The sequence below is a fragment of the Onychomys torridus genome, chromosome 11 (genome assembly GCF_903995425.1).
Source record: "Onychomys torridus chromosome 11, mOncTor1.1, whole genome shotgun sequence".
In the NCBI taxonomy this organism is placed as follows: domain Eukaryota; kingdom Metazoa; phylum Chordata; class Mammalia; order Rodentia; family Cricetidae; genus Onychomys; species Onychomys torridus.
The window spans coordinates 32,018,114-32,045,397 of record NC_050453.1 but is presented as its reverse complement, the minus strand read 5'-3'; the positions used below and the strand labels follow the sequence as shown (position 1 = coordinate 32,045,397).

The window sequence follows — 27,284 nt, the reverse complement described above, 5'->3', positions numbered from 1 at the left end:
ACCCTTACAACCTTGTCCAAGGTACAAGATACTGTGCAGAATACTAATAAACGGTTTTCAATCCACCTCAGTGACCCAGAATGATGTTAAGCCCACAGATGGAAGCATTCAACTACTGAGCAATGTGGGGGTGGAGACTGTAAATTTTAAGAATGTTGGAGGCCATAATCAGTATAGCCAGGGTGGTTAGATGGGATGCTTCATGGATGACCCTGAGCATGTAATAAGAGAAAAATATTTATTAATCGTGTACTACTGGGATCAACCTCATGTATACTAGGCAAGCACCCTGTCACTGAGCTAGATACCCAGCCACGGTCGGTCATTCTTTCTTTACATTTTGAGACAGGGAAAGTTTTGTCTTACTATGTAACCCAGGCTGGCCTTGACTATGTAATTCCCCTTTCCATTGTTTTCCAAATTACTGGGATTATTGGCCTATGCCCTGGGGCCCAACTACAGTGAAGGATTTGATTAGTTGGAAGTAGCAGGAGGATGTGTTTCTTCCTCCTGCCCGTGTACTTACATGTGTAAATTACACTGACATTCCTCCAGGGACCCAGACAAAGTTTAAAATTATTTAGGATTCCTCTCTCCGATTTGTCTTCATTTAACATGGGTAATCATGTAGCCAAGTAGCTCCCATCATCCCCCATCTAAGCCAAATGGGAAGTTCTCTGTTCCATGAAAACATTCTTACCTAGTACCTTTGAGCCCATCTTGGTTTATCAGATCCACACTCTTTAATGGGCATCTTAAGTCATAGCCCTCTTCATGAAATCTTTCATAGATGCCACACAGAGATGTGCTCCTGTTTATTATCTACAGTACTGAAGGTCTGAAGGCACCAAAGGACTCATCAAAAATAATCCTAAATGCTGTGTACTTTATAGTGTAAATATGAAGTATCCACCAAAGGTTTAGGCCTTGGTGTAATGTTCAGAGGTGGGGATTTGGGGAAAGTGGTTGGGTCGTAGGTCCTTGGTCTAACCAATCGTTAACCCATTGGTGGACTGATGACAGAGTAGACTATTGAGAGGTGATGGAAACTGAGGAAGGTGGGAACTGACTAAGGAAGTCTATCTCTGCTGGGGGGGATGCCTTTGAAGGGTATTGCTTGTCCCCAGTGCCCTCCATTTCCCATTTCCCAGCTGCTAACAGGTCAGCAGCCTCATATGTCACACACTCCACCCCCGCCCGCCATGTTTGTTCTGCCTCTCCAAAGGTCCACCACAATGGAGTTAGCTGACTGTGGACTGAATCCTTGACGCCTTGAGTCAGGTGTTTTGTTAGAGCGACAAATATTATTAACACAATGTGACAGACACTACATAAGTGCTTTACATGTATTACCTAATTTAACTGTCCATGAGTGCTGAGACAGGCGAAATTAAATGACGTCCCAAGACCATGTAGCAACAAAGAAGGAGAGGTGCCATGTAGCCCCGGGCAGGCTGGCTTCACAAACCACATGTTCTTCTTTTCAGCATTCTTCAGATCCTTAGACAATCCATGCCAACTCCATGAAAGAAAATGTACATTTTAAAACTGCCTTTCCATCCCCAAAACAACGTATTTCATAAAGTAGACATCTCATTCGGCTTGACGATCTGAATTCCTTCTGGTTATAAAATGTCATATTCTCGGGCAGTGGTAGCGCATGCCTGCAATCCCAGCACTTGGTAGGCAGAAGCCTACTATATATATATATATATATACATTTTTTAAAGTTGGAGTCCTCCCTGAAACCCATTAAACTCAGACACATAATCATCAAAGTGCTTTTTGCCCACTCCTCCTCCCTGTTGTCACATGCCTAGTGGCCAGTGACTCTGCGATCTCCTGTCCCGTGGGTACAGCACTGTCTGGACTTCTTTAACTGCTAGAGTGAACAGTCATCCTTCTGTGAAGTTTAAATCTTTCTTCCTGTGATTTCAAACCATTTGTTCCAATTTTGTCTTCTAGAGATATTCGGCATCAAACTAAGACATCCTGCCAACAGCAACTATTTAGTGACAAATCCTCCTGAGAGCTGATAGGTCAGTGTGTTGGTGACATTACAAACCCTCCTAAGAGCTGATAGGTCAGTGTGTTGGTGACAGTACAAATCCTCCTGAGAGCCGATAGGTCAGTGTGTTGGTGGCAGTACAAACCCTCCTGAGAGCTGATAGGTCAATGTGTTGGTGACAGTACAAACCCTCCTGAGAGCTGATAGGTCAGTGTGTTGGTGACAGTACAAACCCTCCTGAGAACTAATGGGTATGTTGGTGACAGTACAAATCCTCCTGAGGGCTGATAGGTCGGTGTGTTTGTCACAGTCTTCTTCTATGACAAAACACTTGACAAAGGCAATAAGGAAAGAAAGGGTTATTTTGGGTTCATGGTTTGGGGCTACAGACCATCTTGACAAGGAAGGTGTGGGGGCAAGTGCTTGAGGCAGCTGGGCACCCTATATCTACAGCAAGGAAGCAGAGAGAGGTGGATGCTTATATTTCCCCTCACCTCCTCTTCTTCGTTCAGTCTGGGACCCTAGTCCATAGAACAGTGTCTCTGCTCCCCCACCCCACTCAGTCAAGTATCTCTGAAAACAATATCTTCAGCATACCTAGAAGCTTGTCTCTTAGGCAATTCCAAATCCTATCAAGTCTGGATAATAAAGGTTACCACTACCACTACACATGTTTTCCCCCATAATACCTGTGCCACACATATCAGATTCCACTGAGTAGCAAATTTTTGAAGAGGTGACTACACTCAGAGAGCCTCCCACAGTTCTGGCACATGGTGGACTCTTAAAGAAGGGACTCGGCCAACAAACAAACCCATCTGCTAGCAGTTTTCAAATGGAACTCTTGGCTGCTTTTGTCAGCTACCTACAAACAAGTTTATTAAACTCTCTCTGCCCTCAAAATTAAATTCCACATAATGAGAATATAAATTCAGGCCTGGGGAAGTGGCTCCACTAGGAAAGCACTTGTCAGACAAGCATGAGTTTAGATGTCTGTAAACATAGCGCCAGGGAGGTGGAGGCCAAAAGATGCCTGGAGCTCATTGGCTAGCCAGTCAAACCAGGGAGCTCTAGGTTCTGGGAAAGACCCTCATTCAAACATTAAGATGGAAAGCAATGAAGGAAGACACTGAACATTGATCTTCGGTCTTCTCATGTGTGCACACACATGCACATGTGAACAGCACACAAAGAAAACGTAAGCCCAGAAGTAATCTGGTAGACATGAAGACAAGTGAAACATCTTAAGGGGCCTCAGTAGACAAAGGGCAATTTTGTTGCATATTCTTTTAGAATGGCTGAATTTTACTGTGTACACATTTAACTTTTTCAATTAAATGGCAGTTAATTTTAAAAACTCATGCTAAAATGATCTCTATTTTAGTTCATTCTCATAGGATAGTATGATACAATGCAAATTGTGCCTACTATAATGAAAAGGAAAGTTCAATCATTTAAATGCAGAATTAGCAAAAGATTAGAAGAGCATAGATTTAAAATGGTACAGACATATTCAACAGCTTTAAAAACCAGAGTGAAGTCTAATGTTGCCTGGGATATACTTACAAATATGTCATTGCCACCTGAGATGTAACTGCGCGTCTTATTTAAAGTTATCACAACCAACTACTTTGACACCATGACCCACGAATAGGTTGTAACCTTTGTGCTTAAAGTTTATTGTCAACAGGATCTGAAGTTACCTAGGAGACAAGCATCCAGGTATACCTATGAGGGATCATCTTGATGGCTCTAATTAAGGTGAGAAAACCCACCCTCGAAATAGAAGACACCACTCCCTGAGCTTGTGTGCTGGACTGCATGAAAAGAAGGCTAGCTGGGCGGTGGTTTCAATGTGACCAGGTTCCAAAAGCTCCCATAGCCATGACTTTCCCAGGATCATGTAGCTAATGCACTCATCTAGCTCCTGCTGTATGCCAGCGTTGTATTATATATATAATAACAGGTATACAAGAAGCTGCAAATAATTGGGAAAATAGACAGAGAACCTGTCACACAGTAAGAACTCTGCAGAAGCACCCAAGGTAGGCACTTGATGTCAGAGGGAGCTGAGGAAGACAAGCCAGCAGCAGAAGGTGCCATCATGCTACCGCAGCTCACCGGGGACATTCCTTCAGCATTTACAGGGGACGGAGCTCCCATCATTATAAACCAAATCCACAAACTGACTTTAAAATGCTCCTAATTCTCATAGCAGTTAGACTTCTGACAAGGCTAGAAAGATGGCTCAGTGGGTTTGGGCACTTGTCACTGTGTGTGTGTGTGTGTGTGTGTGTGTGTGTGTGTGTGTGTGTGTGTGTATCTGCCCACACAAACATTTCAAAAGAAAATATAACCTAAAAATGGTATGCTTCATATAACAGAATCAAATGCCTTCCTTAAAACCTATTCTCTGGCCAGCAAGATGACTCGGCGGGCAAAAGGCCATGCTGCCAACTTTCATGAGCTGAGTTCCAGCTCTGGAAACCACATGGTGGAAGGTGAGAACTAACTGCACAAGTTGTCCTCCGACCTCTGTGGTGTGACCACCAACACACACTTATGCACACAAAATAAACGACTTTTAAAGTAACAAGTCTATCCTCTAGAACGGCTGACAACGGCTGCAAAATCCATTCTAGTATTTCTGTTACTAATTCCATTACTTCATTGTCTCCAGTATTCACCATAGGACTTCTTGTGTGTCAATTGGATAGTTTTCATTTATAAATTAAATTAACAAAATATGCTTTACTACCCTCTCAGGGAACTTGTAAAGATTAATGAATTAATTAAAATGTGCTTTGAAACTGCTGGAATGGAGAAGTAATTTAATTCAGTTTATGTATATGTGTCTATGGAAAGATGTTACATTGTTATAGTGCTGAATGTGCATGACTTTCTCTCAGGAATTCCCAAACACGACTTTTTAGTGGGATCTAAAAGTGTATTTTGATGCAACTATAATTTTGTAACATTCACACACACACACACACACACACACACACACACACACACACACACACAAGACTACAAATATGCATGATCATTCCTACATTTTCTTTTATTTTGGGTGGGTTGGTTTTTGCTTTGTTTTGGTTTTGGTTTTTTTTGTTTGTTTGTTTGTTTGTTTGTTTTGGTTTTTGGAGACAGAGTTTCTCAGTAGCTTTAGAGCCTTCCTGGACTAGCTCTGTAGACCAGGCTGGCCTCGAACTCACAGAGATCCACCTGCCTCTGCCTCCCAAGTGCTGGGATTACAGGTGTGCGCCACCACCAACCGGCTTGTTTTTGCTTTTTATTGTGTTTTATTTGTTTGTTTTGAGATAGGACCTCACACTCACCATCTTCCCCAAGCACATGAAACTCATGGCAAACCTCCTACCTCAGTTTCCCAAACAATGAGTTTATAGGAGTGAGCTTGGCTTACTTTTTCAATATTCCAAAAGCATCTAGTCTAAATAAATGATTTGATCATAGTGCCATCATTTATTGAATGTATCTTTTGGGCCAGATACAAGGCACCATCTCAGAATTCATACACACACACACACATACACACACACACACACACACATACATTAAAAGTTAAGTCAGGCCGGGCGGTGGTGGTGCACGCCTGTAATCCTAGCACTTGGGAGGCAGAGGCAGGCAGATCTCTGTGAGTTCAAGGCCAGCCTGGGCTACCAAGGAAGTTCCAGGAAAGGCAAGCTACACAGAGAAACCCTATTTCGAAAAACCAAAAAAGAAGGCTAACTCCGTTACGATATTAGTAAGAGTCGGAGATGGAACTTGGACTCCAGTCAACCAATTACAGGCCCTATCACCATATGATGATTCCTTCTCGAAAGCTGCTTTTCACCACAAGCAAGATTGATCACTGTGCTAGAGAGTTTTATGTCAACTTAAACACAAGCTAAAGTCATCTGAGAGGAGGGAACTTCAATTAAGAAAATAAGCCTGTGAGGTATTTTTTTAACTAATGGTTGATGAGGGAGGGCTCGGCCCATTGTGGATGGTGTCATCCCCGGGCAGGTGGTCCTGGGTTCTACAAGAAAACAGGCTGGGCAAGCAATGATGAACAAGCCTGTAAGCAGCTCCCTCCATGGTGTCTGTATCAGCTCCTGTCTCCAGGTTCCTGCCCTGTTTGAGTTCCTGTCCTGACTTCCTTCAGTGATGAACAATGCTGTGGAAGTGTAAGCCAAATAAACCCTTTCCTCCCCAAGTTGCTTTGGTAATGGTGCTTCATTACAGCAATGGGAACTCCATTTAAGATACTCACCCATCAAATTACTTATTTAAGTGGATCTGTCTTTTTACCTAAGTCACTGAAACAATAAACAAAGGGGTGCTTCAGAAACTCTATTTCTGATATGCCTATATATGCAACCCATAGCTCTATCATTTCCTTGAAGCAGGACATGGCATACTGTTGCAAGGAATCACTGATGTACATACACTTTCAGCACCTGGAAACAGCAATCTCTGCAAAATCAAGGATTTAAAACAATATTGACACTTGTTAAAAACTAACTATTGAGATTACTTATATAATAACATTAACTGACCTTAATGCCACTCAATTCCCTCAAAGACTGCAAACACAATAAAGGCAAGAATGTGAACCAGGCAAACTGAAGGATGTTGCTACCCAAATGTATTTTTTTATCTAAAAACCCACCCATTTCTTTAAGTAGTGACCTTTTCAGCTCTATTATTTATATACAATTTTTCAGAAGCATGACTTGGTGTAAAAAGAAAGCCCTGTCGGTGATTGTGACAGGCTCAGCTTTCTAGCTGATGCCCACCTAGACGACAGCATGCAGTGTGTCATTTGATCTTCTAAATCTCACACTATTCAGGGGTACACCATCTCAGAAAATGATCTTGTCTAACTCTGAGAAGAACTCTGCTCCTCGTCTTCATCTACCATCCTGTATGGAAAAAAAACAATGCACTGTCAGTGCTGGTGTGCTACCGAGAGGAGACGAGTAATTCAGGGCAGTGTCAAGGAGAAGGCCTGGTCCAGTACTGCAGGGGAATGGGAAACGGAGGAGGCAGGGTGGGGGCAGGAGGGAGACATTCAAAAACAATGGGGGAGGGAGAGGAGACAATGAAACGAAGGCAAAGCTACAAGTTCTGAACATCGAGTTCCAAAGCCTGCTCTCTAACTTTTCCTGACCTTGGACAAACCTCCTGGAGTATCCTAATGCAACTCCAGGAAATGAGCGAAAATTAAACCAGAGGGAAGTTTCATACATCAATCTTTTGTGATGCCAAGGTCCTTGCTTCTGGTAAAGGAAGAAAAGATCAATTATGCACAGCCACACGTGTGCAAAATGTACTCGTGCACTATTAATAAACACTCTTAATTTTTGAAAATAGTTTCTGAAAAACACATCTATCTATCTATCTATCTATCTATCTATCTATCTATTTATTTATTTAGATAGGGTCTCACCATGTAGTTCTGGGTAATCTGGAACTCCATATGGAGACGAGGCTGACCTCAAGCTCACAAAGATTGATCTGCCTCTGCCTCGAGTGCATGTACACTGCTGGGTGTGCACCTCCATGCCCAGCAGTACAGGTGATTTAAAAACAACCTCTCCTCTTCCCTCTCACACTAAATGCTTCATTCTGAAATGAGAAATGGAATTCCTCTTTATTAGTAGTACCTTGGAGGTAGGTGTGTGTGTGTGTGTGTGTGTGTGTGTGTGTGTGTGTGTGTGATCATCTCCTTGCACGTATTAGGCAAATGCTCTGTCATTGAGATCCTCCCCTGAACCCTGTCACATTTTTAATCTCTCCAGTGCCTTCTCTTTTGGCTCCTCTCATTTTGGACCCTCTGTAATGTACAGTATCTCTTTGTGATTAAAAAGTCAGTCTAAATTCAATGGCTTGTTGTCAAGCCAGACACTGAGACACAGATCATCACCTCCCTGCCTTGACATTGATACTTCAATACATGTAGCCTTGAGCTAAAATGACATGGGTAATCCATGTATTTTCTACTTTCCACTTCAATCCTGGATCAATTTCAGAGCTGCAGCTTTGGGAGGGCTGTTTTAAAAAGTGATATGCTGTAAGTTTTTAACCCAATTAATTGCCAGCAGCCTTCATCTTATATAGTCATTTGAAAGTTATGATCTCATACTTCATCCTGTCAGTTCTCATGTTTTAATTTCATTGATTATTAGTATGGGGGGAATACCATGTGCCAGAGCACATGTGTGGACTCAGAGCAGATTTATGTGGGTTCCATGGGTACTCGGGTCATCAAACTAGCAGAGCAAGTGCCTTTCCCTACTGAAGCATCTTACTACCTTGACAGCTCTCTCCATACACATATATGCACACACACACACACACACACACACACACACACACACACGCACGCACGCACGCACGCATGCACGCACACGCGCACACGCACACACGCACACGCACACACACCAGATTCTGGGTGTTTTATATGCCCACTATACTTAGAATTCCATAAATAGATGTTCATTGATGTTACTTCTATATTTCTCAAGAATTCCAATAAGAGTCGTGTCCAAGGTTAAGTCAAGGTTTGGCAGCTTACTAGCCATGTGGTCTACACTAATAGCTTGCTTCTCTGCCTCTGAGTTTTATCCCCGTCGGCATTTGGATGTGAAAACCATAAGAACTGAGAGATGTGGAGACTACATAGCAGAGTTTAGGCCTACATGCACAGTAAGGCCTAAACTAATGTTGGCCTGCTCTTCCCTCTATTATTGAAGCATGTGTTTAGTATGTCATAATCCTTTGGGGTTTTTACATCAATGTTAATAGGATGAGAAATTGCAATGTAGGCTTAGATTGGGGAAATGGAAAAACTCTGTCCATGTAGACTATTAGATTATTCTATACAGAACATTAGCTTTCAGCTCTCTTAATTTGACTCTGGAAGAGAGAAAAAGTCTTCTTTTCTAGCTGCCTTTGATCCTCTTAAAAGTAAATAAGACCATCATAATGAGTAAAGTCTCATAATTTAACTCTGCTTAAGAGTAGCCACAGAAAAGGCGAGGTCTAAGTAAAGCCTCCCAGCCTCTTGCTGCTCTGGTGTGGGCGGGGTTTGTCTCAGAAGTTTGACTTCCTTTGTCTGTGGTAAGGGGTGGGAGAAGTGTTAGGAGGCAGGCCTTGGCAGAGATGATTGAGATAGTTGGGGTCTCTGATCTCCAAAGTAGTTAATGCACTTTTGTGGGACTTTGGTGAATTCTCAAGATGGCTGTTATAAGAGAAAAACATTTCCCTCCCTCTATTCTTCTTTCTCTCTCAGGCTTTCCTTCTTGCCATGAGACCTGTACCTCTTTCACACACACTTCCACCATAAAGCCATCTTCCATGAAGCCCTCACCAGAACCATACAATGCTGTTTGAGCCTCCAACCTTTAAAACTTTAAGCTAAGTAAACTTCATTTCTTTATAAAATTACTCAGTCCCCACAATTTTGTTATAGCAATAGAAGGCATACTAATATATAAATCAAATATTATATTTCATTGAAGAGAACCCAAAACATTATGTTCTAACGTGCCTAAATACTATTTCCATCCCTCTGGCATTATGGAAGACTGCCTGCTTTGCTATTTTAACAAAATCCTTCCACTCAATACAAACGTACTCTGGTTTACTAAGTTTTAACCTTGTTCACAATTAGAGGTGGTGGTTTGTGGGACAAGTGTTGAGAAAGAGTTTCACACGAGAGCCCAGGTTGCCTGGAACTCACAACATCTCAGCATCCTGAATGCACTGTAGGCATGAGATACTATGCCTGCCCCAACCTCATTCTTTTGTTTCTTATTATTTGTATATATGTATAAGTAGAGGGGTTCTGCACACATAAACATGTGTGGGTCCATACCAGAGGTGGGCATCCTCATCTTTTGCTCTCCTTCTTTTGAGATGAGGTCTCTCACTGAACCTGAAACTTGCAGTTCTAACTAGGCTGGCTGGCTATCAAGTTCCAGGATCTACCTGTTTCTGGGGTTACAGTCACCCAAGGCCATACCTAAGTTATTGTAAGCCCTGAGGATCCAAACTCAGGTCCACACACTTGCAAAGCAAGCACTCTTAATCACTGAACCATCTTCTCAGGCCCCCAACTTCATTCTTTAAAATGTTAAAAAGCATTTTTATATTGTTTAATCATAAATAAATCCAAAACAAAGATATTCTGTCAAAGTCAGTTCACTTATCCATATTTCTTTTCAGACATTACTAGTATTTAAATAAGGAATGATGTTGGTGTGGTGAATAAATTCTACTAATTGTGAACCAATGATAGCCATAAAAGGCATTATATAATGCTGATTCAGCAGAGATATCTTCATAATTTCAGGTTCCACCAACTCATTGGATAAAGAACAGTTCACATTTTTTCATATTTTACTGAAGAATTCTTTGGAAATTTCTAAGCATAATTTTCAATAGGTATCACATTTTAATTGTCAGAATCCATTAACCTAATAACTATAATCTTAAGAGCCGTTTCTTTTTTAAAAATCCAGTAACTTGCTTTGCTATTTTAACAAAATCCTTCCACTCAATACAAACGTACTCTGATTTACTAAGTTTTAACCTTGTTCACAATGAGAGGACTCTTACTCAGTTTTAAACATGTTAATGAAATCTGTCAAAGGAGTTAAGAGTAGGTTAGTGCTTGATCCATATAAATTTTAGATTATCTGGTCATATCCAACAACATCATCAAATGGCTCACAGTTTCCCTCAAACTGGATAACCAAAGTCTTGATAAACCTCGTAAGGAAATAGATAAATATTATTGAGAAACTTCCACACTGAAACAAACTCCCATCAGTACAGTCAGTGTTTAAAAATCTTTTATCTGGCTTCCATTAACCACAAAATCTTTTCTACTTGTTCAGAATTGGAGGTCTGTTTAGCACCCGGACTGGAATACAATAACATAAAATCTTCTGCCTATATAATTAGCATTGAACAACTAATGCTGCTAACAAGCGTATCATTAACAACATTTGCACATTAGCAGCTAGTGCAGGTTTCACTTAGCACCTCAAGAAACAAGTTGTATGCACTCTAAACACATACTTAAGGAAACAACACATTTATGTTTCAGAGTTATCTTCAGGAATGCCTAATAGAGTAAATAAAAATTTGTGTCTTTGAATCAATACTTCTAAGAGAGTAGATATACACAATATAATAGGAATAGAATTATCAATATAGCAGTTTCTTGCTCATAAGCCCAGAGATATAAGACCATTAAAAAAGATGCTGAAAATATTAACCAAAAGGCATGATGAACCTCTGTGTGGTAGGACAGTCCAGCACACAGGTTTTAAAGACTACATCAAAGAGCTCTAACACCCCAGGTTGAGCAGAAGTTTTTACATTAACTGAAATTAGCCATGAGTGACTTGTTCAAGTTCATTACATTTTAATTTTCTATTAAGTAAAATGAAATGAATGAGCCTAGCTACCTCTTTGGAGTTTTATGAGGATTAAATGAGATTATCCATATAAAAGGACCCAAGATAGTATCCAACATGTAGCAATCACTCAATAAATATTAGCTATGTTTTCACCATTACTGCCCTCTAAACATACATGTTTAGAGCTGAATCTCAGGATCTTTTCTCTTTATGCAGGTGGCTCAGGCCTGTAAACCCAGTTACTCAGCAGCTGACAGAGGACTGTCACAAGTTCAATGCCTGCCTAGGATACAGAGTAATTCAAGTCTTTTTACTTAAGCTAAATAAAAATAAAAAATAAGATAAAAAAAAAAAGTTGAGAGACATGGGTTAGAAATACAGCTGAGTGGGGGAGCACCTTCCTGGCCCTGAGTTCATCTGAAAGGGAGGTGCAAGGAAGTTCATGTAAATACATAAATAAGAAAGCAGCTGAATAAATTCAATTCTTCCATTTACTAACTAGACAAATGGACAGATTCGAGCCTGGTAGTGAACCCTATCTTCCTTCAATCCATGGGTTTCACTTTCTATGTATTAGACCCACAGACCTTAAGCAATTTCTCACTGCCAGCATATAGGCTCGCCTTCAATCAAAACAATCTAGCTACTCACACTATATCACATTAATATGCAAATTTGTCACTTCAGCAAGAAAATCACAAACAAGGAGTTCATTCATGACACATTTTATTCATGATACACTCAAACTTATCACCCCAAAGTTGGTTTTACACATAGTTAAATAAACACATTCACATCCAAACACATTCAATGGCATTTAAAACAAAATCAACATAAGCAAACTATTTTCAAGGGAAAGATATGGTTAGCTCCTAAAGATGTATTGTTACGTGGTAAATAAATCAATAAATGAATGCAACCGTAGTTGAAGAGAACAAGCTTAATTCAGAAGCAAACAGTTCACACAAATGAAGACCCTGGTGCTTGATTATACTCTGTTACTACACAATTGGTCGAGCATTAAAATGAAAACAGCTCTGAGTAGAGGAGAAATACTGCCTTTTAAAGAACTTTATGTTGGTTATAAAATTCCTGGCTAATAAAAAGTTAAGAGGTTCCAGTGAAACGTGAATACCTTCTCTTTTTTCCCAACCTGGGCTGATTCACTTCTGAAACTGGAAAGATTTTTTTTTCCCCTAAGGTTGAGTTATAATTAGAAATTAGATTCTTCAATAATTCAACGACCGAAATCTTTGTTAAAGTCAAATGACCTTCTAATTAAGTTTCCTCCTGAACATATAAGCTGTGCTAGGCAGGTGCTACTGTGCATCTAATAAAGGCTTAATTAATGAGCATATTCTTCTATGCTCATTATTTTCTTCAACATTCTAACAGTCACCACTAGTAAAACTTCATAAAGTACAGCAAATTACTGATGCACTCTGGTAAATGCTCTGATTTTTATAGTCCCTATTTTTCACTTCATTATAGAGAAATGTTCACAATTATATTACTCTACTGTATCTCCTTTTTCAGTCTCAAGACAAAAGAATATACAGCTAGCAAAGGGAAATGCACACACTTACATTATATCATAGCATTAAGAAGACTGGTCGGCTTTTCAAACCTGGAGAACAGAACTGAGATATGTGCATAGAATTTACATTGAGTTCAAAGGCACTGACCAAAATATACTTATATGCTCATCCAGGCAAATTATAAGGAGGATGCATGGAAACACGGCTGTTGCATTTGAAATGCAATTTTAATCAAGGATTTTTTTTTTAAGAATAAATATCAAATCCTCGCCTTAGACCAGAAATCTGAGATGACGTAGACAAAATGTTTTGCTATCGCTTTTCTTATTGAGCAAAATGAATTATAAAAACAAGGGGGAAGTGACTAAGGAGTCTAACTACCCGAGGATAGCAGCCAGTTGCCAGCAATTCCACTTTTTATCTTTCTAGTTCACACTGAGACAAGAAAAATGAAGAGTATCTCCTGAGAGGTGGCGCATCATCGGAGAAAAAAGAAAACGCACTTTGTGATGCTCACACCCAAAAATGTAGGAATAGTCAGCGTTACAGTTTACACATTGCCACGCAATAAAAGCAAGAAGGGGTGGAGGACCGCAGCAAGAACCCTGTGCATCACAAGTCGCTCTCCAGCCAAATAAAAGGATAAAATGCTATCTCCAGTTGCCCCCTCCAGCCCACTGCTGGACGTGCTACTGGAAAACAGATTTCAGCCTTCGTAGTGCGCTCCTCATGCAAGGCCGTTGGGTTAACTAATCCTTCCTGAATTGCTCACCAAAAGAAACGTAGATTCCCGACTTAAAACGCTAATAATTCTCTTACTTGTTTTTTAATTGGAAGACATGAAGAAAGCCACAACTACAATTTGGATTCTGTATGTTAGCTTGAAGACCAGCTGGATAAATAAGAGCTTAGGGAACGCAAGAGGATGCTGCGGGGCGGGGGGGTGGGGGGGGAACAGAGAGTGCGAGAAAGATGCTGGTCAGTTCTGAGATGATGCAGGAATGACACGGCACCTGAATATCACAAGTCCACGGTCACCCCCGGAGGTCTCGGGTTTTCAGTCATGCCTGAGCAGTGAATGGGTGCACACTCCAACACACCACCACCGTTTATTCTTCTGCTCCCTGGGCGAATGGTAGGCAAGCGTCTCGGGATAAGCCTTCGCCACAGGGATTTCTGGGTCCACACACCCCGCCTCCCCAGCTCGGGGCAGACGATGACTGTCTCAAACAGTAGAGAGATCGGAAAGCCAAGGCGAGGGGAAAAGAACCGAGGAGGAGGGGTAAATCCCCACCGCCGAGCTGAGAGCCTCGCGGAGGGTGACAGGAAAGGGAGGAGGACTTTGAGACCAGGGGACTGGAAAGCACCGAGCTGCGCATCCAGGCTGCCAGGGGCTGGCGCGCACCGAGCCAGCGAGGGAAGTCGATCCTGGGGCGGACCCCGACTCCCCCACCCTTGGTGGGGAGGAAATGGCTTTGTATGGCAGGATGAAAGGCAGACAGGGGGTCACCACGGGGTGGAGGACGCGGGGACGAAGGATGCCCAGAGCAGGGAGGACCTCGCCTGCTCCAGGGACACTACTGCTCTGTCCCCAATCCGCCACAGCCTCTATCTAGTCTACCCTCGGGCTCCCCAGACCGTTCCACATTCCAACGGCCTGGAGCCCCCTCGGCCGCGCCCCCACCGCGCTCCCAGTGCGCTCACCTGCCCACGAAGTTCTCGAGCACCGAGCTCTTGCCGGCGCTCTGGCCGCCCACTACGGCGATCTGCGGCAGCTCCAGCAGACAGCTCTGTCCCAGCGCCGAGAAGGCGTCCTGCAGACGGTTCACCAGCGGGATCAGCTCCTCCATCTCCCGGTTCCCCATCTTGCCTGTGCGGCCAACTGCCCCACAGGTCTCCGCTCGACTCTGTGACCTGGCAGGCAGCCCGGGCCTCGGGGTGCTTGCTTGTCGGGGTGATTGCTGTACGGGGCTCAGATAAGCTGAGTCCCCCACACAGACCTCGGATCCCAGCCGCCCGCTGCTAGGCTCCTGACAGCTAACAGCCCACAGCGCGCTTGCGCAGGCTAGAAAGGCGAGGGAGGCGTGGCCTAGTTCTATACGGTTACGCCCACACCACGCCCCTCGCCTGCTCCTCCCTAGAGTTTCCAACCTTACTGCCCTGGCCAGGCGCGCAGGCACTGCCTCCCAGCTGCGGCCAGATGTCACAGCCTAGGCTAAAGGGCAGAGTAACTGCACATGATCAAGGAATAGCCTAAAATCACTCCCAACTGGCATTGCTGGTCCTTTTCTAGGAGCTACCCCGACAAAGACTAGCGGAAGGCACTACCATTAGCTAACAACCAAACATTGTCATCAGCTGCACCATGCACCACCACCACCACCAGCATTTCATTGCACCAAAATTTCCCAAATGGAAATCTCAAGTTTCACACCCTACTCCAGAACCCCAGATTGCTGTGGGAGGTAGAGATAAGCTAACCTTTTGGAATCAATTCTTCCTCCATTGGAGAACTGGGTTATTTAACCTTACTGAAGTGCTCATCTTTATTGGCCTGTGTTCCTCAGCCTCCTGTAAGCTGATATGAGTTCCTTGAACTTTCTGTTCCCTACCCCTTCAATCTACCACACCCATTAGGGCCCCTTGCCTTAGCTAGCTGTCCATTTAGCTCCTGGACAGCACAAAGAGACTGGCTGTGAAGTACATCAATAACCATGCAGTCTGCACTTGTTCTGTTAAATTTAGCACACCGAGAAGATTCTGTGCCCAGTGATGGATATACAAAGATAAATGGCCATGCTTCTTCACTTCCTTACAGCAGTTCTCTTTCCTGTGCATTTTGAACATTGACAGGATTGCAGTATTTTCTTGTCTTACACATGCTCCATCTGAAGATTGTCCAATGACTTTAAGTAATATAAAGATTGGACACTACATAGAAATCTCTGTTGATTCTCCAGCATCCTGGGGTCTTCACTATAACTTAGGCTTCATCTTCATACTATTGCCCCTCTGGAATTCCATGCAAGGAGTCTGACCCTGCCTCACATTACCTAGCCTTAGTGGCTCTCTGGAAGTGTGGCATAAGATTTCATGACTTTCTCCATCTTGCAATTTTTATGCTTGCCAAACCAGTACCACATAGACTACAGTGCCACATTTAGGATGGAGCATGGCTCCTTTGAACCACCGTTGCAGCAACCTCTGCCCTGACTCTGAGGAAACATTTCTCTAGGCAATTGCTCTCCAGGAGCTGGTGGCAGGGAAGTCTGTTGCTGTATTTAATGAGGCAGTTCTACGTAATCTATCTGGTAATCAAGAGAGGTTTATTTCTGGGATAACTTACAGTCAATAGGGATTGGTTATGGGATCCAGGAGAGATGAGGTACCATCCAACATAGAACTCAGGCTTGGTCTCCCATCCAGATTCCAGGACCATGAGGTATCAAGAAGAGCAAGGACGCATGCACCTTAAGGGACAGCCCCAGGGGCAGGTCATAGGCAGGTGTGGCAGTTACCTGCCCTCACTCTAGGGACAGTGTTTCAAGGTCAAAGCTGGACCAGCTACCCACTACAGAAGTCTGTAGCAGAAGCAGATTGAGGCTGGTCGCATTGCATCCATAGTCAGAAAGCAGGGAAAAACAAACGCTGGTCAGCTAGCGTTTTCCTTTCTACGCAGCCAGAAATACCAAATGTGGAACAGCCCCACCTTAATTAATCTAATTGAATAATCTTTTAAAGACACATCCAGAGGTTTGTTTACATAGTGATTCTAGATCCTGCCAAGTTGACGGTCAATATTAACCATCATAAGTCTAGCCTCCCAGTGTGGTTGTATTTGATCTAAAATAATTGACATTAAATGAAGTCATGATGGTGGAACTCTGGTTTGAAAGAACTAGTGTTCCCATCATAAAAAACACCAGAGGGTGGGGGATTTAGCTCAGTGGTAGAGCACTTGCCTAGCAAGCGCAAGGCCCTGGGTTCCATCCTCAGCTCAAGAAAAAAAAAAAAAAAAAAAAAAAAAACCACCAGAGCCCCAGCTCCATCTGCCAAGTGAAGACACAGCAAGAGGACAGTCAGTCTTCCAGGCAGAAAGATAGCCCTAACCAGGACAGACTAGCAGACATCTTGACCTTAAACTTCCTAGCCTCAAAAACTTCAGAGAATAAATGTCTTTTTAAGCTATGCAGACAATGGAATTTTGTTGTACAGCTCAAGCTTACTACAGATGCAGGGTTTATTTAGAGGAATATGAGATGAAAATCAGGGAGCAATGCTTCCATCTGCAGAGAGAGGGTCATGGATAGTGTCTGACAAGACATGGTCTTTACTGGGCTCCTCCTGCACTCCACTACATGCTTGTAGGATAAAGCTGAGTGCACTAGTCCTTGTCCAAAGTTGTCTGAGCTCTAATATGGAAGACAATGCTACTGGGAATTAGGAAGACATTAGCCAGGCAGTGGTGGCACACACCTTAGGTCCCAACACTCTGGAGGCAGAGTCAGGCAGATCTTTGTGAATTCAAGGCAAGCCTATTCTACTGAGAGTTCCAGGACAGCCACGGCTACACAGAGAAAGAAACCCTATCTTGAAAAACAGAAACAAAGAAGGAGGATGAGGAGGAGGAAGAGGAAGAAGAGGAAGGTGAAGAAGAGGAAAAAAACATTTAAAAAAAAGAAAATATATCAACCATTGGAAACCTCAAGTCAGTCCTGTTCATTTAGTTTAAGAAGCCATTCGGAATTGCTCTTGCCAACTGCTTTCTTTCTTTACTTCCCTTTTCCAGATTATTCTGCAGAAACTCAGTACCAAGAAAGCCTGAATCCACACAGAAATAGCCAAGGTCCTTCAGAGGGTAGATCTCCACTCCTAAATTATTCCAGGTAAAACAAACAGGAAACAGAAGATGGCAGAAAAAAGCAGATGGGACAAACAGACAGAAAGACAACCTCTGCCTTTCCAATCTATATGAAAGTTAAAGAGTGAGTCTGGTCAATTTCTTGAATATATCACACAGTCACCTCGACCCTGTCAACAGCAGTGATGATGTCAGGCTTCACTCCCTAACTCTCACATTCATGTCCACACTATCTTCCTGGTAGTTCCTAAAGCTCCAAGGCCTTTTTCAGCCTCCATGTGTAAGAAGTTAGAACTCTGATAAGCCCATCAGAACACTGATACATAAGCGAGTATTTTACTTCATGGTTATTCTAAGAGATAACCTTAACGCAAGAATGCCACATAACAGGAGAGGAACTCTTTGTTGTTGTTGTTGTTCTTGTTGTTCTTGTTGTTGTTGTTGTTGTTGTTGTTCTTGTTCTTGTTCTTGTTTGGTTTTTCAAGACAGGGTTTCTCTGTGTAGCTTTTGGAGCCTGTCCTAGACTGGCTCTGTAGACCAGGCTGGCCTCGAACTCACAGAGATCCACCTGCCTCTGCCTCCCGAGTGCTGGGATTACAGGTGTGCGCCACTGCCCAGCATTTTTTTTTTAATTTTTTTATTTTCTGGAGCTGAGGACTGAACCCAGAGCATTGCTCTTGCTAGGCAAGCATTCTACCATTGAGCTAAATCCCCAACCTCCAGAGAGGAACTCTTTTAAAATTAATATGACACCCCCCCCCAAATCATACTCCATGAGATACAGTCACACTTCATTTTAGATAAACAGAATTTTCTCCACTTCAATCACCTACCTTATTCCTAGGACTTAGTTCCTCATCACCTGGCCATTTCCAAAATTAAATCTATAAATAATAAACACATGTGTACACACAAACATATATTTTAAATATGCTGCAGGATGAAAGCATGCCCTAAGAGAAATTTTTTCACTAATGAAAATATGCCTAGAAAAATATTTAAACTCTCAAAAATCTAGGAATTCGTGTTCTTAAAAATCCATCACATTATTACAAAGTCACATCTTGTTTATTTCCCACAGTGCACAGCACACTATTTAATAAATTTTTATGAAGCAAAACTGAACCAAAATTGTAAGCATTTGCCACGCTATTTGTTTAGTAACTGTGTAATAATACTACTGCCCTGGATACTATTTAGGGTGTATTCAGGCCCTTCTCTTCTTTCCCTTGTTTGAATTTTACACCTTCCTAAAAATCAGCGTCACTATGGAAGGCTTTTCGGTCTTGTTAAACAGGATGAGCAATTTAAACAGGCAGACTCCAAACTGCAGTGTCTGTATGACACTGACATCACCTTTCCTCTCCTGAGGCTTAATGGGCTCGTGAGAAGCTAAGGTCTCCCTATCTCATTGCCCATGTTCCTCATCTACTGCCAGGCATCAAAACAACCGTGGAAGTGCTCCTCCAGACTCCTGATCCAATGGCTTCTGTCCATGTAAGATCTGACAGATGGACACTCCCCAGTCGTCTCCTCCAAACAGGGTTAAACTGACACATACACACACACATGCAGGGCAGAAAACAGTGGTGAGCGAGCTTACAGCACTGAGAAAGAAGGGTCAGCAAGAACCCTCTGTAACTCATATGACTTAGCACGCCATTCGTGCTTCCTTCTACCAAGCAGGTATACCTATGTTCATTTGGAATCACTCAGGATCCCTTTGAAAGGAAAGCTATTCGATGCTTTAAATCTCACTTGTTGAATTGTATCTTTACAACTGAATTGTTAAACTGACCTCCCTGTAAATACTGGTGTGTGTGTGTGTGTGTGTGTGTGTGTGTGTGTGTGTGTGTGTGAAGCTAGAAAGCCTCGTTTAAAATTGCATTTATGAAACGACACAGAGGGATGGTTAAAATGTTAAATAAGTCTCTCTCTCTGTTCCCCCAGACCGGATCCCTCAGTCTCATCCCTAACACGGCAACAGAACACCAGCTGCAGCCTCCCTTCCCCGCTGCCCACATCTATTGTGGATCTCACAGACCATCCCCTCCTAACTTACCGCCCCCAACTCATCCCTGTATCCCAGCCTCCTAAACCAGCAGGTACCCCCTGCTAAACTACAGGCCACGACTGCCAGAAAACCAGGTAGGCTGCTGGCAGACCTTCCCCCCTCTCTCTTCCTCCAGACCCAATCCCCAAGTCTCACCCCAGCTCTGCAGCCAAACATCCACAGCAGCCTACCCTGCACCCTGCTCCCATCTCCTGTGAATCCCAGAGCTCTTCCCCTTCTAATCAAAAGAAAGGAAGCTTGTGCACAAGTACGGGAACAGACACACACACACACACACACACACACACACACACACACTCATATATACACACCACCACCACCATCCATCCATCCATATTGTTTTACAGTTTAGATGTTTCATTTTTATTGGTAACCCACGACCTATTCTGTGTGGGGGTTAACCACTCTGTTTCATCCATTCTTCCTACAGATTAGCAATTACATTTTTATTTGGAAGACTCTTACAAATTCAGTATCTGTGCATTTCCTGAATAAGTCACTCTGATGAAAATATGTCTTCATCTATCCTCTGTACATAAAAGGAATGAAATAGATGATTTTTTTTTTAATTTTCCTCTTAAGAAATTATGACCCATCACTAGTGGAAGCCCATGAACTATAGATTACTGGCTGTGGAGCACCCATGGGACTGGACTAGGCCCTCTGGATACAGAAGACGGTTCTTTGGCTTGAACTATTTGGGGGGGGCACCCAAGCAGGGGGATCGGGATCCATCCTTGGTGCATGGGCAGGCTTTTGAGAATCCAGTGCCTATGGTGTGATGCCTTGCATAGTCTTGGTGCAGTGGGAAGGGGCTTGGAATTGCCTAGGCTCAGTGTGCCCAGCTCTGCTGACTCCCTATGGGAGACCTTGATTTGGGAAATGTGGGGATGTGGGGTGGCTTGGGAGGGAGGGATAGAGGGTGGGAGGTGGGAGGAGGTGGGATCTGTGGGTGGTATGTAGAGTGAGTAGAAAATTTCTTAATAAAGAAAAATGAGGCCGGGCAGTGGCAGTGTATGCCTTTAATCCCAGAACTAGGGAGGCAGAGACAGGCGGATGTCTGTGAGTTCGAGGCCAGCCTGGTATACAAAATGTGTTCCAGGAAAGGCGCAAAGCTACTCAGAGAAACCCTGTCTGGAAAAAAAAAAAGAAAGAAAGAAAGAAAGAAAAGAAAAGAAAAAAGAAAGAATCAGTTTGATTTTATATGAAAGGATAATGAAAAGTAAATCTTTTAAAGAATTTACTATGTTGATAAAAGTAATAGAACCAGTTTTGTGGCGCTAGGTGAAGTTGATAGGCATAATAATAAGGAAGACATAAATCCACAGACCTATGGACACCTGATTTTTTATAAAGAAGCCAGAAATAACACACTAGGAAAAAAAGGTAGGATCTTCAACAAATGGTCCTGGTCATGCTGGATCTGTGCATGTAGAAGAACACAAATAGATCCATATTTATTGCCCTGTACAAAACTCAAGTCCAAGTGGATCAAAGACCCCAACCTAAAGCCAGACATACAGAACCTGATAGAAGACAAAGTAAGGAATAGCCTTAAACACATTGGCACAGGAGACAATTTTCCAAACAGAAGACCATTAACACAGGCACTAAGATCAACAATTAATAATGAGACCTCATGAAACTGAAATGTTTCTATAAGGCAAAGGCCATTGTCAATCAGACAAAGCAGCAGCCTACAGAATAGGAAAAAGTTTTTTACCAACTCCACCTCTGATAGGAGACTAATATACAAAATATATAAAGAACTCAGAAAACTAGATAACTCAAGAAAACAAATAACTCAATTTAAAAATAGTTTACAGACCTAGCTCTTTCTCTTCCAGTCCCAGGCTCTTCGGGAGCCGCTGGTTACCGTTCCGACATGGCCAAGTCCAAGAACCACACCACACACAACTAATCTCGAAAACGGCACAGAAATGGTATCAAGAAACCCCTGTCGTAATCTCTCAAGGGGGTGGACCCCAAGTTCCTGAGGAACATGCGCTTTGCCAAGAAGCACAACAAGAAAGGCCTGAAGAAGATGCAGGCCAACAATGCAAAGGCAGTGAGGGCACGTGCAGAGGCCATCAAGGCCCTCGGGAAGCCCGAGGTAGTTAAGCCCAAGATGCCGAAGGGCCCCAGCGGCAAGCTCAGCCGCCTTGCTTTCATCGCTCACCCCAAGCTCAGGGAAGCGGATTAGAAGCTACATGGCCAAGGGTCGTAGGCTGTGCCAACCAAAGCCCAAGGCTCAAACCAAGGCACAGACCTCAGCTCCATCTCAGGCTCCCAAAGGTGCCCAGGCCCCTGTAAAGACCCCATAGAAAAGGTTTCTGTCTGCCAGACAGATGGACTGGTGTGACACACCTACACACTATTTGCAGATGATCAGGACCCCATGCTGTTTTTACAAATAAACTTGAGGCAGGATCTGTTAAAAAAATAATAATTTTACAGATCTAAACAGAGAATTATCAGTAGAGGAATCTCAAATGGCTGAGAAATGCTTAAAGAGATGTTCATCATCCTTTAGTCATTTGGGAATTGCAAATCAAAACTACTTTGAGATTCCATCTTTACACCTATCAGAATGGCTAAGATCAGTCACACAAGAGACATTTCTTGCAGGCAAGGATGTAGAGCAAGGGGGACCACCCTCCACTGCTAGTGGAAGTGCAAACTTGAAAAGCCATTATGAAAATCAATATGGAGGTTCCTCAGAAAACTGGAAATTGATCTACCTCAAGACCCAGCTATACCACTCTTGGGCATATACCCAAAGGACCCTCCAACCTACCACAAGAATACTTTCTCAGCCATGTTCATTGCTGCTTGTTCATAATCCAGAAACTGGAAACAACCTAGATGTCCCCAACTGAAAAATAGATAAAGAAAATGTGACACATTTACACAATGGAGTATTACTCGGCTGTTTAAAAAAAAGTGACATCATGAAATTTGCAGGCAGATGGATGGAACTAGAAAAAAAATCACCATGAGTGAGGTAACCCATATCCAGAAAGACAAATATGGTATATATTCACTTATAAGTAGATATTAGCCATTAAATAAATTATAACTAAGCTACAGTCAGTAGACCCAGAATTTAGGTAAATAAGAGGGGTCTATGAAGGACATATAGATCTCGATTGGAAGGGGAATTAGAATAGATTTTAAAGGCAGACTGGAGGCTTTGGGGACAGGACGGGGGATCAGGTGAGGGAGATCAGGTCAGGGAGAGATGAGGTGGAGGACAAGAATGAGGAGAGAGACTCTTGGAATTGGGGATGGGGGGGGCATTTTCAATATGGTGTAAAAACCTAACTCAATGGAAACTTTCTGATTTCTATGGAGGTGATCCTAAAGAGAAGTGCCAGCAACGGAGGACGTGGAATCTCAACTGGACATTTCTTGTAGCCAGTCTTCCATCAGTGGGACAAGGTTGCATTCAATTGAGCTGTTGCTCAATGGGGTCCCATGGAAATCCCGCCCCCAAAAAACAGGCTCTTGCTAAGATAAAGGGTTGCTCTCTGAAAACTGACAGCGTGACCTTATTGCCTAGGACAACACCCACTCAAAGTCATTGAACGTGGAGAAGTTGAGCTGGTGCCTACATGGAGCCTTCACCCCTACATTCTAATTTGTTGTGGGAAGGTACTCTGCAGGCTACCAAGAAGGATGTGGACACCAATGCAGCCACAAAACCTTTGACCTACAATCTGTCCTGCCTGTAAAATATGCTAGGGCAAGGGTGGCACAGAACTTGTGACAAATGTCTGATTTGACTTAAGGCCCATTCCAAGTGAAGGATCCTATACATGCCACTGCTTAGGTGAGCAAGAACCAGAAACTAGATAGCACAGAGACCTAAGGTAAAACCAAACATGACTGGTCTTAAATAAATAAGTAGATAGATAAATAATAAATAAAATTATTTTATTATTCCTGATGACATTCTGCTATCCTTATAGACCTGCTTTATCCAGTCATCATCAGAGAGGCTTCCTCCAATAGCAGATGGGAACAGATGCAGAGACCCACAGCCAGACATTATGCAGAGAAAGAGTCTAAATTGGAAGTCTCCACCAAATCCCTCCTCTCAGAATTCATAGAAGAGGAGGCAGAAAGATATTAAGTGTCAGAGGGGATGGAGAACACTAGGAAAACAGGCCCTCTGAATCAACTAAGCAAGGTGCATGTGAACTCACAGAGACTGAAGCAGCATGCACAGGGCCTACATGAGTCTGCACCAGGTCTTCTGAGTATATATTACAGCTATTAGCTTAATATATTTATGGGACTCCTGACTATGAGAACAAGTGGGTCTCTGACTCCTGTGCCTGCTCTTGGGAGTCTTCTCCTCTTGGGTTGCCATGTCCAACTTTGATATTTTTTGTTTCATCTTATTATATTTTATTTTATCATGTATGGCTGTTATCTCTTAGAAGCCTGTTCTTTTCTAATGAGAGACAGAAAAGGAGCAGATCTGGATGAGAGGGGAGATGGGAGGAAATGGGAGGAGTACAGGGAGGGGAAACCATAGTCAGGATATGAGAAAAGAATCTATTTTCAATAAAAGAAAAAAATTAAAAACAACAAGACCCCCTCAGTTTGTTCCCCACAACTCAAAAGCAGCACTTCTTCCCTTGAATTTCCACCATTCCCCGAGAAAGCTTCATCCTAACTTTGTATTGCAAAGTTCTCGTGGGAAGAAAAGTACATTCTGGTATCTTCGTGGGGTACAATCAGGGAAAAAATCTAACAGTAGTGCACTTAGAGTGCATATCTAAGCAGCTGGGCTAGTCAACTAGACATAAAGGCACTGGGTATAGCAATGGCCAATTTTGCATCCACTGAGCCAAAAGTTTCAAATCAGTAGAGATGACCTTCACTATTTTACAGTTTTCCATGATGCAGATAAATATTATTAACTCTCCAATTATCTCAGTGAATAAACACATCCCACAAGTAATTTGGATCTGGATTCTGTGGATTCTGCTTGTTAGTGTATGATTCAGGCAAGATTATATTATGACGTTCTTCTCCATTCACTTTTTTCCCTGTGGTTTTAATAAGACAAAAAGATATTAAATCTACCATTCTCAAACTGTAAACTTTATGCTTAAAATATTGAAATTATTTTTAAATAATTTAAGTATACAAATTGTCTGTATTGTGTGAAAACCTTTTATTTTGAACATCTTGTATTTAGAACGTGTAGACCATTAGCTTCATACTCATCAAAGAGATTTCCACCAACAGGAAAATCATTTCTTGTCATCTGAAGGCAACTGCTTCTGGGACTCCCCAGGAATGCCCAAAACTACAGATACTTAGATTCTCTGCCTAAGATGGAACAGTATTTTCATACTACATAAAAACCCTACATAAACCCTCTGGTATAATTTGTCTCTGTGTTACCTGCAATATCCAATACAAAGAAAATGGTGGGGTTGGGGATTTAGCTCAGTGGTAGAGTGCTTGCCTAGCAAGCACAAGACCCTGGGTTCGATCCTCAGCTCCAAAAAGAGAGAGAGGGGGAGAGAGAGAGAGAGAGAGAGAGAGAGAGAGAGAGAGAGAGAGAGAAAATGGCATGCAAGTAACTGGAAATAATGACAAAGCACTCTGTACAGTGTTAATGTAGGGAATTTAACAAGGCAACTCCACATAGTTAAAAAAGGAGGTTTATTTTGGGGTAACTTACAGCCAGTAAAGGTGTTCGTTACAGAATCAGGAAGAGGTGAGATGCAGTCCAGTGGGGTTCTCTGGAGAACTCTGGCTTGGTCTGCCATCCAGCATTCAGGATCACAAGGAACCAAGAGGCTCAGCACATCTGGATCTTGGGTCTTAAGGGCTTCTGACTCAGCCCCACCCCAGGGGCAGGTCATAGGTAGGAGTGGCACTTACCAGAAGCCTCACTAGGGGTAGTACTTCCAGGTCAAAGCTGGAACATCTACCCACTACACAGTGTATTGAGCACAGAAGAAACCAAAGTTGGCCTGAATGTGTACTCCATGTCAGCAGCAATATTGCAGCATAGAATGAATGGCTGATTTCACAGAAGCAGTTTCTGTAGGCATAGAGGGTCAGTTCTTTAATGCTATGAATTAAGTTGTTTGATCTGTTTCTCTAATGAAGCTCTAAGCTTTATGAGAGTGAAATAACTCACCTTTGTTCTGGTTGTTTTATTTATTTACTTAATAAAGTCCTATTTTACTTTTGGACTTCAATACAAATAAGTGAATGCTAGGTGAATACATACATTTTGAAAGGTTCATAAATGTTCATATAAAATAAAGAATAAAAATTAATGGAACTATAAAATCTGATGAACTTGACTTTTATTTATAAGATCTAACTTCGGAGATGATTTTATAGATTTCATGTCATCTTTATCTTCACAATATGAGTAATACATAAAATAAATCTTTGTCATAGGTGAAAAAATGTTAAATGAAAAAGATAAAGTCATGTTTTTATGTGTGTATAAAACACTGCATTTAAGGCCAGGCGGTGGTGGTGCACACCTTTAATCCGAGCACTCGGGAGGCAGAGCCAGGTGGATCTCTGTGAGTTCAAGGCCAGCCTGGTCTACAGAGTGAGTTCCAAGACAGGCACCAAAGCTACACAGAGAAACCCTGTCTCAAAAAACCTAAATAAATAAATAGATAAATAAATAAATAAACACTGCATCTAGAAAACAGAAACAAATGTACAAGTAGAATTGTCTGTGAGGTAATATGGAAGGAATTTTATTGTCCTTTTCCTTTTATTCCTCAGACTTTCTACCTTTTATAATTTAGAAAGTTTGATTGAGCCGTAATTGGCTCATAACAGAGGCTTCAAAGGAGAAGTGTTATATGAAGTTAAAATAACTCAGCAAATAGAATCAGGAGAGTACACACATTCCTCTCCTCCAGACCTTGGCTGCTGGTAAGTTGGGACATTTCTTTCTGACTCAAAGAATAGAAAGCCACGTGCCCAGGCTCCCACAGTCACATGGGCTGTTGTTGTTAAGCGAGATTCATTCATCTCACTAAACTGCAAATTATCAATACATGTGTATTTTATATAAAACATAAACACACGAACTGCATTTTGTTTGCTTAAATCGTATCATAATCTATGGCACCAATAAACATGTAACATGCTATAATTTGTATGAACCAATTACAAAACATTCTAAAAAAAACCAGAACTATTCTATAGTGACTGGGGCAAAGGGTAGGGACAGTAGATTGCCTACTACTACAAGGACTATAAGAGGACACATGGAAATTATATCTTCACTGTAGTGATGATATTGTGGTTGCAAACATTTGTCAAAATTCATTAAACTCTACACTTTGAATGCTATATTTTA

General features: G+C 42.3%; 1 protein-coding gene and 1 pseudogene across 6 annotated transcripts in view; one reads left to right on the top strand and one right to left on the bottom strand.

The window, feature by feature from the left end:
* The window catches only part of Dnm3 (dynamin 3), a 486,391-nt gene extending 471,343 nt beyond the window's left edge, over window positions 1-15,048 (bottom strand). For all 6 annotated transcript variants that reach the window (XM_036202803.1, XM_036202804.1, XM_036202805.1 and 3 more), the window contains exon 1: window positions 14,691-15,048. In XM_036202803.1, the coding sequence (XP_036058696.1) occupies window positions 14,691-14,851 (161 nt within the window). In that variant the 5' untranslated portion in view covers window positions 14,852-15,048. The remainder of the gene's footprint in view (window positions 1-14,690) is intronic.
* Window positions 15,049-21,806: 6,758 nt separating this feature from the next.
* On the top strand, window positions 21,807-22,245 carry LOC118593536 (annotated as a pseudogene).
* Window positions 22,246-27,284: the final 5,039 nt, after the last annotated feature.